The sequence below is a fragment of the Eulemur rufifrons genome, chromosome 15, assembly GCF_041146395.1.
Source record: "Eulemur rufifrons isolate Redbay chromosome 15, OSU_ERuf_1, whole genome shotgun sequence".
Lineage (NCBI taxonomy): Eukaryota > Metazoa > Chordata > Mammalia > Primates > Lemuridae > Eulemur > Eulemur rufifrons.
This window is the reverse complement of record NC_090997.1, coordinates 11,399,029-11,411,547: the sequence shown is the minus strand read 5'-3', so window position 1 is coordinate 11,411,547 and position 12,519 is coordinate 11,399,029. Positions and strand designations below refer to the sequence as shown.

Here is a 12,519-nt window from a genome sequence, read left to right as displayed (position 1 = left end):
GCCGAGTACTTCAGTGTGCCTCACCTAGGAACAGAGACATTCTCTGTGTAATTCTCCAATTCAGGAATTTAATATTGATACACTGCTATTATCTAGTACGCCATTTACATTCACTTGTTGCCAACTGACCCATTGCTGTCCTTCATGGCACACCCCCACCCCCGATGCCAGGCTCCAGTTCAGCACCAAGCATAGCATTTAAGTGTCACCTCCAAGCCCTCTTCTTAACGAGGCTTTTCCTCAGTTCTCTGGGGGAAAGGAGGCAGGTTAGGAAATCGGCACTCATGGAGATGAAAGATGTCACCACTCAAGCCAGTGCCTGTGACACCAGCTGCCTGGGTCCCTGTAGTGAGCGAAGGGAGCGATTTATCTTGAGTCTGTGTTTTCTGGGCCTAAGATTAAAATGCGTTTGCATTTACCTTCCCTGAGTGCACCCCCGTGGAGGGGACCCCTAAGTGCGCCACAGGAGCCCATGCGGGTGCAAGCGGGAAGGAACAGGGCCAGGCGGGCTGGGAGATGCAGGGAGACTGTGTTCAGTTCAGTACTGGAGCTCCTGAAGGGGTGAGGCTGGCCTTTGGGAACTGCCCCAAGGGTCAGACAGTGATGTGTCACAGCACCACAAGCACTGTGGCGAGGTGGCAGGTGTGCATGAGACCTCCTTGTGTGGGGCCAGGGACCTAAAAAGCCAGAGCTTGGCCCGAGCTGCTGTCACAAGTCCCTCAGTAGATGGATTGCCTCCTGCGGTCTTGGAATCTAGTGTGTTCTGACGGTGCTTTAAGATCGAAGGGTGGGGAGTGTGGTGTTACCTGCAGCCCATAAAGTCCACCCACCCTCCTCCCACACGCAGCATTAAGCGCTCAGGGTAAGCCAGAGGTGCCACTGGGATTCCAGGGGCTCAGCTTTGATTGTTCACAATTTTTTCACCCATGTGGGGGAGAGGATTGGAAGGTATCAGCCTTCACTTAGCATTCGTTTCCTGGGTTAGGGGTATTATCTCCTGTGATCCTGCAACGTAGGAAATACTACCTCAATTTTATAAGTGAAGAAAATGGGTCTCGGTGATATTTAGAAAAGGTGCGGTGAAAAGCCTGGGTTTGCACCCTGGCTCCGCGAAGGGATTTGAGATGACGTAGGCAGAGCTCTTAGTGTAGGGCTGGCACACAGGAGGGGCATAGATGACAGCACTGTCCCCATCCTGTGTCTCCACTGCTCATCCAAGGTCACACTCCTGGCAAAATGGAGTATGAATGGAACCCCAGACTTTCGATGCTAAATCCCCAAGTCTCTCTACTTTCCCATTATGTTCAAATATAAATAATCAGCAATCTTGACCCTGGCTTTGGAAGGCCTGGCCTCCGTCTCATCAAAATCAGAGTGTATGTACTTCATAGAAGTTATTAGACAACCAGTGATCAGCGTGTGTGTGCATCTCAGGATGTCTTGGGAGACACAGCTCTGATGGGCTGGGCCCCTGTCCCTTCCCTTGGTTCAGAATCACTGGGTTTGGGAAGTTTTAAGCACAGGTGTGCTGTTGGCCATGGGATTCAAGTAGAGGCAGAAAAAAAAAGACTAGTTGATGGCTCAGGGCCATTCCAGCTTCAGAATTTTTTAAGAACAGGATGAGCTGTTTGCTGCCCCCAGATGACCAGAGTAATTCTGAGATGGCCCTTGGTAACCCAGGGTCTCACAGATATCCCTGTAACATCTACCTTGAATGCCCCTTCTTGTGTATTAAGTCATTAAGTCCAGACGGTTAGCACCATCAGCCCATCAGTGAGTAACAACAGGGCCTACTATGTGTCCGGCTTTGGGGGTTGCCATGAGACCTGGTCCCTGGGCTCCAAAGAGCTCCCAGATCTCACTGGAAGAACAAGATGCAAACAAGAGCCCCCTTTGGGGCACGACTGTGGGTTGCCCTGGGCAGCAGCACGTCAGTGCGGGCTGGTGTAGACAGGCAGTGGCTCCTTAGTAATGACAGCGGCAGCTAGCATTTATTGGGCTTTTACTACATGCCAGGAGCTGTCAAATGAGATAATAAGCCTAAGTGCTTTTTGTGTATTGCATCATTTAGTCCTCAAAACTCCCCTAAAATGGATAGATTCTATCTTTATCACCATTTCACAGATGGGGAAACCGAGACACAGGGAGCTTAAGTCACAGGCACAGTCGTACAGCTAGTAGGCAGCGGAGCTGAGATTCAAACCCAGGCACTCTGGATCCAAAGCCGGTGCTCTTAGCCCCTAGAGGCGCGCAGCTGATCCTTGAAGGATGTGAGATTTTAGGGAGGCGAGATACTGAGGAGAGGGAGCTCCACAGACCTGGGTTTGGTAGAACTGGCTGTGTGACTTTAGACAACTTACCAAAATGTTTCTGAGCCTCGGTTTCCTCATCTGGTAAATGAGGACAGCCTCTTCTTTATAGAGTGGCAGGACTGAGATACTGTGTTTACAGCACAGTGCAAGGAGTATTCTTATTATCAGAAACGGAGGGTGGGCAAGAGAGGCACAGCCACAACACCCAGCAGCAGGGACGAGCATGGACCCTGTGTGTGGGTCGAAAGGGTGGCAGGGACGGAGTCAGTCACACTGGATGTGGGATGGGTGGAACAGCGAGTGGGAAATAAATGTTGGTGGGGAAGCATGAGACCAGGTCGTTGAGGACCTTGAAATCTACCATGGTGTGCTCTACAGCTCTTGAAAATGACAGGTGTGTGGACTTTGTTGACACATGGAAATATGTGTTTGGAAAAAAAAATAGAATGCAAAAGAGTATGTACAAACTGACAGCTGTGTAAACACGCTGTGGTCTGGTGAGCTTAGAGATCAGAAGGGCATCTGCAGTACTATACATACTCGAGTTCATCACTTTTTATTTATTTTTCTGTAAATACTTAGTGAAAACTAAGAATAAACAGGATGCCAGGCCAAGGGGTTTGGCTTTTAACCTGTGGACACCCATGAGGACTCACCGCAGGTTCTCTTTTTTTTTTTGAGACAGTCTCACTCTGTTGCCCTGCGTGGTGGCATCATCACAGCTCACTACAACCTCAAACTCCTGGACTCAAGCGATCCTCTTGCCTCAGCTTCCCAAGTAGCTGGGACTATAGGCATGCACCATGATGCCCAGATAATTTTTCTATTTTTAGTAGAGACAGGGTCTTGCTCTTGCTAGGGCTTGGCTTGAACGCCTGAGCTCAAGCAATCTTCCCACCTCAGCCTCCCAGAGTGCTGGGATTACAGGCATGAGCCACCGTGTCTGGCCTTTTTCTTTAATTGAGATGTAATTCATATACTGAATTGTCCTCACTGTTTGCATATTCCGTATTTGCAAATTTGCCTAAGGGTTAAAATTTATTTGTGACCCCAGGATCAATACTCATCATTAGTGGTCATTTGTGGACACACACAGAGCAGGGAGAATTTTGAGTTGCCTGATGCACACGTTCCCAGCTGAACAAGAGGACACTTTGTTTTCTTGTTTCAGCTGTCGTAACATAAACAAGTGTCTCTGTTTAGTGCCACGTTTTTCGTATTTCTTTTTGCTTTTTCTTGGTGATTTCACTGTTTAAAATTGCCCCCAAGTGTAGTGCTGACATGCTCACTAGAGTCCCATGTGCAAGAGGCTGTGATGTGCCTTACAGAGGAAATGCATGTGCTAGGCATGAGCTATAGTGCTGGTGGTCATGAGTTCAATGCTACTGAATCAACAAAACTTCTTAACATGTCTTCAAACATAAACACACAAAAAGCAAGGTTATGTATTGATCAGATGACAGAAATGTTGTGATCAGAAGCTCTCAGGAACCTAACCCTTTATTTCCCCTAGGAGCAATGGGTCAGTATGCACTAATACGGTGTTCGCTGGAACTTTACAGAGCATAATTATGACAAATAATGAGAATTGATTGTACCATATAAGATTCACCTATTTAAACGCACCCTTTTATATTTTAGTCTACTCACAAGTTTGCACAACCATCACTGTCGCCGCAGATTTTCAGCAGTAAAATGGCCTCACAGAACAGCAATTTAAGAATTATCTGTCTTTCCCCTGATCGCTCTCTGGTCCCTTTCAGAATGCCCAGGAAAACCATGGACTGGCTGTGCCTACGCCCTCTGTCCCGGAAGACTTTGCAGACAAAGAAGTGACAGGTAAGGGGACCATGGGCTTGGGGCTTTTCCACCTTTCAATCTTTCCCTCTTGGGCGTTGGATTGAAAAGCCAAGCATGTGGCCTACATCCACAGCTGGTGACACAGCCAGGGTCCCCAGGCCTCTTGGTTACTGGCTGCAATGGGCAGGAGCAGTGAGGCTAAGAGAAGGATGGTGAAGGGACAAGGCCAGAGCAGGGACAAGAGCAGCATGGAGTGATGGAAAAACTCTGGAGCCAAAATGACCTGGCCTTCAACCCCAACTCCCCACGGATTAGCTTTGCTCCCTCTCCTGCTTCTGTATCTTCCAATGGACAATGGGAACAAGAGTTCCAGTTTGGAGGAATAAATGAAGTGTTGGATGGGATTTGAGACACTATGTCACACCTCTGCTCAAAACCCACCAGTGACTTCCCACGTCACTCAAAGCAAAGGCTCTTGCAAGCACTGCCGTGTTGCCTCCTTGCTTTCCCCTCCCAAACACCCTGGCTGCAGAGTCTCCTGCTGCTCCTGAAATACCCCAGGTACATTTCCACCTTGGGGTCTTCGCACTGCGGGCCCTTCGGCCTGGAATGCTCTTCCGCCAGACGTCTGTGCGGCTCTCTCCCTCACTCCTTCCCTCTTTGCTCGAATGTCACCTTCTCGGAGAGGCCTTCCCTGACCACACTGTTTAGATTGTGCCCTCAGTCCCGCTCCCCTGTTGGCTTCTCCCCATAGCATCCCTCATCTAACGTGGTAATGACTTGCAATGTTCCGTGTCTGTCTCATCGTTCCGTTAAAGCAGAAGCTCCAGGTGGGCCAGCATTTTGTCTGGTTTTTTTTTGTTTTGTTTTTGACCACTGTACCCCAGCTCCTAACTCAGCGTCTGCCACTTGGGTGCTCCATGAATGTCAATTTTCTCCTTCCCCAGCCTTGGTCTCTTCCTTTTGAGGTAGATAGTTGGGAGGAGCCCTTCAGAGCTGCACCGGCCCCAGGTTTGCTACGCTGTGTGCTGGGGACTTAGAGGAGGGGAGTGACTCTGGGAGAGGGGCTGGGACTGGGTCCAAGGACAGAGGGATGTGGGCTGCTGGGGCCAGGGGCACTCAGCATCCCTTTAGTGCCCGGACCGTCCAGGTCGTCTTCCTCTGCACATCCCTGTTCCACCCCACAGTCCACATTCTGCTCCACAAGTTCTCTGTGAGGTGGAAACATTGGTTCTTAGTAGATTCAGGGTCTTTCAAAAGCAGGCGTTGTTTGTGCAGGCTGCTCCCTCCTCCCAAGACTTCCTGCCTCTCTCCCACATTCCCTATCTGTCCTATACAGTCTGAAATCTTAAGCTCAGCCGGCGGTAGTCAAAGTAGTTAACTATTTATTAAGTGCCTACTATGGGCCTGGGACTGTGATAAGCCCTCTACCTGTATTTGCATGAATTGTCTCATTTAACCCTCAAAGCAGCTTTTTGAGGTAAGCACTGACATTATGTCCCTTTGATAGGTGATGAAACTGAGCCTCAGCAAGGTTAGTGTGTACAAGGTCACACATCTAGTAAGCGGTAGAGCTGGGATTTGAACCCTGGCCTTTCTGGCTTTGTCAAGGTCAAGGCCCAGCAAGAAAGAGATGCGTACTCAGTGGGGATAACTGAAGAGAGTTTCGTAAAGGGACAGTGTACAAGACTGTAAGCATGGGTAGGGGACAAAGTGGATGGTGACACCCAGAGACTGACAGCGGTGCTACTCCCCCTGAGCCATGGGAGGAGGGGAGTAGCACCCGACAGGAACTGCCGACTGCAGTGGAGGAAAGGTGGCTGCTGCCACCCTGTGACCCAGCCAGCAGGCAGCCGGGGCACCAGCACCCTGGCCTCTCTGGTTCCCCCTGCCCTCAAGGGTAAGGGAGTCCAGGCGCAGGGCAGGGTGGAGTCCTCCCCAGGGAGGACTCTGAATGGAGAAGGTTCAGTATCCAAAGGCTTCCGTAGAATGAAGGGGGCCACTCCCAGGACAGCTCAGGACACTGGTTGCTCCCTTGCTTGGTGTTCAGGAGAAAACAGGCCCGTTATTTTCTTGGGGGCCTACAGAGACTGGCAAGGCTGGTCTGCCTTGTCCCCCTCCTCATCGTCACCTCTCCCTTCTTTCAGGTAGCACCTCACTAGTCAACGGCAACCTCCGCTTGTACAGCTCTGCGGGTGACCTCAGGCCTGGGCACTATGGCCAGGATCTACTCATCCCCCCACCTCCCCCAGGCCCAGCCCCAGGGCCCCCCCAGGACACTTCACAACCTCCAGGGGAGTCTCCACCACCACCTCCACCTTCCACAGCTCCCCCACCACCTCCCCTGCTGCTGGAACCCCCACCCCCATCCCCTCCCAGCATGGCCCCACCTCCGCCCCCAGTATCGGGGGCCCTATCCCCACCATCTGCCCGTTCCTCTCCATCCACGCCCACCCCTCCTGACTTCATTCCCCCTGCCCCACCCTCAGCCTTTCTAGCCCCCCCACCGCCCTCTGTGCCAGCCCCAACACCCCCAGCTCCAGTGACTGCTCACACAATGGAGACTCGTCTCGTTCCCCCTGGGGGTGTCACCAAGTGGAAATCAGAGATAGCACTGAATGGCAGGCAGCCAGAGGCCCCCAGAACCAGCCCCCCCAGGAGCCCTGCTGAGCCAAAGGGGGTCACCCTGGGATCTAAGCCAGAGCCCCACCTCACCTTCCCCCGTTCGTTCAAAGTGCCTCCCCCAACCCCAGTCAGGACTTCATCCATCCCAGTTCAAGAAGCACAAGGGGCTCCCCCAGAGGAAGAGGGGGCCACCAGGAAGGCTCCCAGCCGACTCCCACTGCCTCCCAGCTTCCACATCCGCCCCGCATCCCAGGTCTACCCAGACAGGGCCCCCGAGCCAGACCGCACTGGGGATCCCAGGGCTGCGGCATCAGCCAGTCCCCTGCTCCGTCAGTCCCAGTCCCGGACAAATGAACAAGCTGAGATTCCACCTCCAGCCCCTCCCCTGCCCCCTCCTGCACCGCCCCTCCCTCCCCCAGCACCACCCCTTCCCCCGGCTGCCCCTCCTTTGCCTTCTGTTGAGAAGGCAGCCCCTCCACCTGCTGGGGTTCCCAAAAGCCCCAAATCCAGTTCTCCTGCTCTCAAACCCAAACCCAGGCCCCCTAGCCCGGAGGACACAGCCTCATCAGCACCCATGGACTGGCGGGACCCCAGCCAGATGGAAAAGCTGAGGAGTGAGCTGGCAGCCTATCTCTGTGGCGCCAGGAGAGAGGACCGACTCGTCAGTCACAGGCCAGGCCCAACGGTGGCCTCTCAGGGCAAGGAGGGCAGGAAAGGCCTCAGCCTGCCAGAGAAGGAGGTTCCCCCAAGCCTGCCAGAGACAGAGATCTCACCAGGTATTCCCAAGAAGAGTCTCCGCAGCAGCAGCCCACCAGGGGGAGAAGCAGCTCCCAGCCTGACCCTCCCCCCTGTGGACTACGTCCCCCAAGACTCCCCAACTCCCAGCGTCCGACAGATCCGGAGCGAGCTGGAGGCCCGGCTTTCGTCCTCAGCAGAGAAGGAAGCCAAGCCCAGCATAGGGTCTCTGCCGCCCAAGCCTCGGCTAGAAGGGGGAAGAATCTTTGAAAATGGGGCTGGTAATGGCAAACTTTCCAAGCCTGTGGCCAAGAATCCACCACCTCTATCAACCACTCCTGTGCCAACCACACCACCCCAGGCCAAGGCCACACCGGGTCCAGTGCCACCACCCAAGCCCACGCCTGGACCAGCTATACCTGGGCCAGCCACACCACCCAAGGCCACACTGGAGCCAGCAACACCACCCAACACCACACCTGGGCCTGCTGTACCACCTACAGCCACAACTCTGCCCACTACATCATCCCAACTGATGGCAGAGAAGGATCTAGTCCCAGCTGAGCAGTGGGAGAAGCCAGAATCTCAAGACATTTCCATTCCCTCCCAGCCAAAGGCAGAAGGGCTCCCCTCAGAGGCCGCTAGGCTGCGCACAGGGGGAGCCCTCTCATCTCCAGCCCTCCCACCAAAGACATGCCCTGGCCGGGAAGAGATGCCATTTCTCTACAAGCCCCATCGCAGCCAGAACAGCCCCAGCAGAGAGGTTGCAGTGGTGATGCCCACCCCGGCCAGAGGAGAGGCTACAGGGTCTGGAGAGCCTGTGGAGGTGAAGGAGCCCCAGGGGCTGCCAGCCAACCCCCCCGCCTCAGCCCAGCCTGCGGATGACCTCCTCAGGCACCCAGTGACCGGGGAGGTGGTGGAGCGGGGCTCCCCGATGGCCCTACTCCTGGCAGCCAGGCAGAGGGCACAGAAGGGGAGGCCTGGAGGGGCTGTCTTAGGTCGGTCCTCCCTGCCAGGGAGTATCCATGGCCACAGCCACCAACCGGAGGCCTTGGCCGGCTCCGACAGCATCTTTTACAGCCAGGGCCGGCCCAACTCCTTCACCGTGGTCCCCAAGTCACCCAAGGAGCCTGAGAAGGACTCCCAGCCGACCTTGTCAGCGCAGCCCACGGTATCCCGCCAGTGGAAGCCCCAGCCCCGAAGAGACCCAGAGGGCACAGAGCCAAGCCGCAGGCCCAACTGGACAAAGGCGGAGCCCCAGGCCCCTGTGGCTTGGGAAAGGCCAGCTCCCTCCAACCTCCCGCCGGGCGGCCTGCTGCCCAAGTCCTTCTCCTCCCCACCTTCCCCTTCCTACAAGAAGGAGGAGGAGGAGGAGAAAGAGTTCAGCTTTGAGGTCATCCCCCCGCCGCCAGAGTTCAGCAATGACCCTGAGCCCCCCGCCCCGACCCTCCAGTATCTGGGCCGCCGCCTCGGCTCCCCTCCCCGGAACAACTTCTCGGACTTGGGGCAGCCCCGGGACGCGGGCCCCGCAGCGCCCCCGGCCCGCGGCTTCTCGAGCTTCCCGGCGGGTGCGCGCTACGACGGGGCCGGGGCCGGGGGCCTGGAGCGCTTCTCGGGCGGGGGCCGTTCGCTCATCAAGAAGCGCCTGTACGTCAGGGAGCCCCACTGCAGCCCCGGGCTGCCTCGCGGCGGCACCGGCCGCAGCCTCAGCACGCCCAACTGCTTCGGGCCGCAGCCCGGAGGGCCCTTCGGAGCGCCCGGAGGCCCCGAGATGCGGCGCGTCAACTCGGCGGGCCGCGCGCCCCCCGGCGGCCTGCACGCGGGGAGGCTGTCCCTGGAGGGCGCCGCCCGCGCGGCCGGGGACGCCAAGCACAAAGCGCCCGGCGGCGCCGATTACGGTTTCGCCCCTGCTACGGGCAGGTGAGCCGGGACGGGGCTGATGGAGGGAGCCTGGGGGTTGGAAGGCAAGTGAGGCCCATGGAGGCCCTTATCTTGGGCCACAGAGGAGCCGACCAGGCCGTGGCCGTGTGTCTACGTCCGGTTTTCTCCTCCTCTGCTTGCAGGCAGGAAGGGCAGGAAGTCCACTGGCCCTAAGAGGGCGCCGTTGGCGTTTCCCTTAGCTGCTTCTCATTTCCCTTGTTCTCTCTCCCCTCTCCGACCCTCTAGGTGGGATTTCCCAACAACACAGATGGGTCCAGACCCAGGCTGGAGTGAGGGTTCTGAGGGAAAAGGGATTAGGCCATAAGGGGAGCCCTGTGTCTGGTGGACTGGGGTCCCTCCCTGGGCTTGATAAGCCCGGGGTTTGTGGGGGCCAGACCCAACAGGGCTGAGCCACATTGCCCGGTCCCTGGGGGAGATGGGAGGGGTGTTGGTTAACCAGCTGCAGATATTAAACTGACCTCTCTTGCTCTCCCCCAGGTCTCCCCACAACACCCCCCACTACGGAAGCCCCATCAACACGTTTACTGTGAGGCCCGGGACCCGCCATCCCATCTCCTATGCCTACTCAGGGGTCCATCGGAAAGCCGCCTCCTAAGCCCCGAGTTCCCTCAGCTCTACTGGAAGGGGTTGGATCTGGGCACTTGCTTTTGCGGGCGGTGGGAGGGACACAGCAGGTGTTAGGCAGCCTGACTCAGATGTGGATGGAACTTTGCTCCCCGAGACAGAGGGATGGACAATGAATGAGAAGCAGCCCTGCGGCCTGTGCAGATCGAGAGTGCTGTTTCCCAAAGCACTGGCGTGGCCGCGGACTGTTGACACATGGGGATGGGAGGGGAAGGAGGGAAGACAGGAAGAACCTTTAAGGGCCTGGGCTCTGGGTTTCTGATATCTGCTACTATCTGCTGTAGCAAGACTTATTTAAAGCGGTTTTACAAGCATGTCCTACTGAGCAGGTTCTCAAAGCAAGGGGTGGGGCGCTGACTCTGTCAGGCCCTCGAAAGGGGCCAAGGCCCAGCCCCAGCCAGGTGGGGGTGCAGGGCATTACAGGTAGATCTCCTTAACTTCCATCAGTTGCCACCCCAAGAGGTGATACCCGGGGAGCCTAGCCACATTGAGATGAGACCAGGAATGTACATGCACAACACATGGAGAAGACACTGGAACAGAGCCCTTTGCATGGGCCAAGGCCAGAAATAAGGGGATTGATGGTTCATTTTTCCTTGGCCCTGGACCTTAGCTACCGGGAAGCCTAGAGAGAGGAGATTTGGCAAGTTTGGGATGGAAGACTGAGGATTAGCCTTGCTTTACTTTTTTTTTTTTTTAGACAGAATCTGGCTCTGTTGCCCTGGGTAGAGTGTAGTGGTGTAATCATAGCTCACTGCAACCTCAAATTCCTGGGCTCAAGGGATCCTCCTGCCTCAGCCTCCTGGGACTACAGGTGCACACCATGATGCTAATTTTTCTATTTTTAGTAGAGATGGGGTCTCACGCTTGCTCAGGCTGGTCTTGAACTCCTGAGGTCAAGTGATCCTCCCACCTCGGCCTCCCAGAGTGCTAGGATTACAGGCGTGAGCTGCTTTTCTATTCAGACCCATGCAGCCATGATTTAGGGGATTGGGCCTGAGGAGCTATGAGGTCTGGGGCTTTACACCAGGGGCCTTACGTGGCCAGGTCTTATGTGGAAGTTGGAGGAGGCATTATTCTTAACCCTGATACTATAAGTCACTAATATTATTGAGGCCTTAAAAAGTATAGCCAAGATGCTAGAAGGCCTTGGGGAGTGAGAGGCAGCAGAGATGGAAATAGAGGTTTGAGAGGAATTTGCTGCCAATTGGGAAAGTGTTTTGGAAGGTCAAGAGTGGTAGGGCTGGGCCAGTTCAGAGCAGGGGAGACCTATCAGTAGAGTGACCATTTGTCCTTTGCCTGGGCAGTCCAGAGTTATGGTTGTTTTCCAGTGAATTAGACCACCTTCCACTTTTAACAAAAGTCCAGGTTGAGATGATATAGGGTCACCAAACATATCAGGAGACAGTATTTCTTGGTCTGGTTTCCCTGTCTTCAGTCCTGGTGGACCTCAGCAAGAAGGAAGGACAGGGGAGGAGCCCACCTCAGAGGGGTAGGCCAGTGGGGGGACAGCCAGGAAGCAGCTCCCTTTGGGAGCAAGATGTTGGGCCCTCATGATTTATGGTAACCAGCCGAGGTGCCAGGTTATGAGGACAGCAGGTGAGCTACCTCAGGGAAGAAAGTACGGGGGGGGGGGGAGGGGGGGCACCCAGATAGCCAAGGCCTCAACCCTGATGGGGCAGGGTCTGGTACCTGTGTTCAAGAAGTAACCCCCTCCCACCCCGCCACACAATGCCAGCACTGGCTCTCTCTCTATGTATGTATTTTCCCTGGACAATGTTTTATAAAAGCTCATTAATTTATCTTTCATGTTAAGGCTTGAGGGGTGGGGCATGGACTCCCAGCTGTATATTGCCCTGGGGTGGGCAGGAAAGGGCTGGGTCTTGCTTGGCTTGGGAAATAAACAAGCCAGTTTGGACTGGCCTCCAGCTCTGTGGCTGTGGATGGATGACTGGGAGCTCCTGGGGTGGGATGAGAGGCTGGGAGAGCTCAGCTGGGGAAGGCAGAGTGCAGGGGCTGGCTAGACAGATGAGCCATTTTGCTGGGCCCAACTTTCTCTTCTGACCCTTAGGTCTTCTCGTTCTCTGAATCCCTTAGGGGAAGGAGCAGAGCTGAAGTTGATAATAAACTGTGTCCTTAAGCAAGTCTCTTTGACCCTCTGAACCTCAGTTTCTTCTTCTGTAAAACACGCATGATAATAATAGCTACCTCATAAAGCTGTTGTGAAGGTTAGAGACAGTCATGCATGCATTTAACAAGGACTTGGGTGTCTACTAGATGCCACGCACTGTGCTTAGCCCAGATAGACAGCAGTCAACACCTGATATGACTCCTATTCGTGGCAAGATTATAGTCCAGTGGAGGGGAGGGGATAAAAAGAGAGCACATAAAAACATCACAAATGACAATAAGTGGTAGGAGGGGAAAGAACAAGGAGCATGAGAGAATAACCAGGGGGTGGGGGACAGGAGTGGATTTAGTG

At 55.0% G+C, this 12,519-nt stretch overlaps 1 protein-coding gene across 1 annotated transcript in view; it reads left to right on the top strand.

Moving 5' to 3' along the window:
- C15H6orf132 (chromosome 15 C6orf132 homolog) overlaps positions 1-12,165 on the top strand; it is a 33,360-nt gene extending 21,195 nt beyond the window's left edge. Inside the window, exons 3-5 of the mRNA XM_069487880.1 lie at positions 4,076-4,151; positions 6,260-9,392; positions 9,891-12,165. Coding sequence (XP_069343981.1) covers positions 4,076-4,151; positions 6,260-9,392; positions 9,891-10,008 — 3,327 coding nt within the window. The 3' untranslated portion in view covers positions 10,009-12,165. The remainder of the gene's footprint in view (positions 1-4,075; positions 4,152-6,259; positions 9,393-9,890) is intronic.
- Positions 12,166-12,519: the final 354 nt, after the last annotated feature.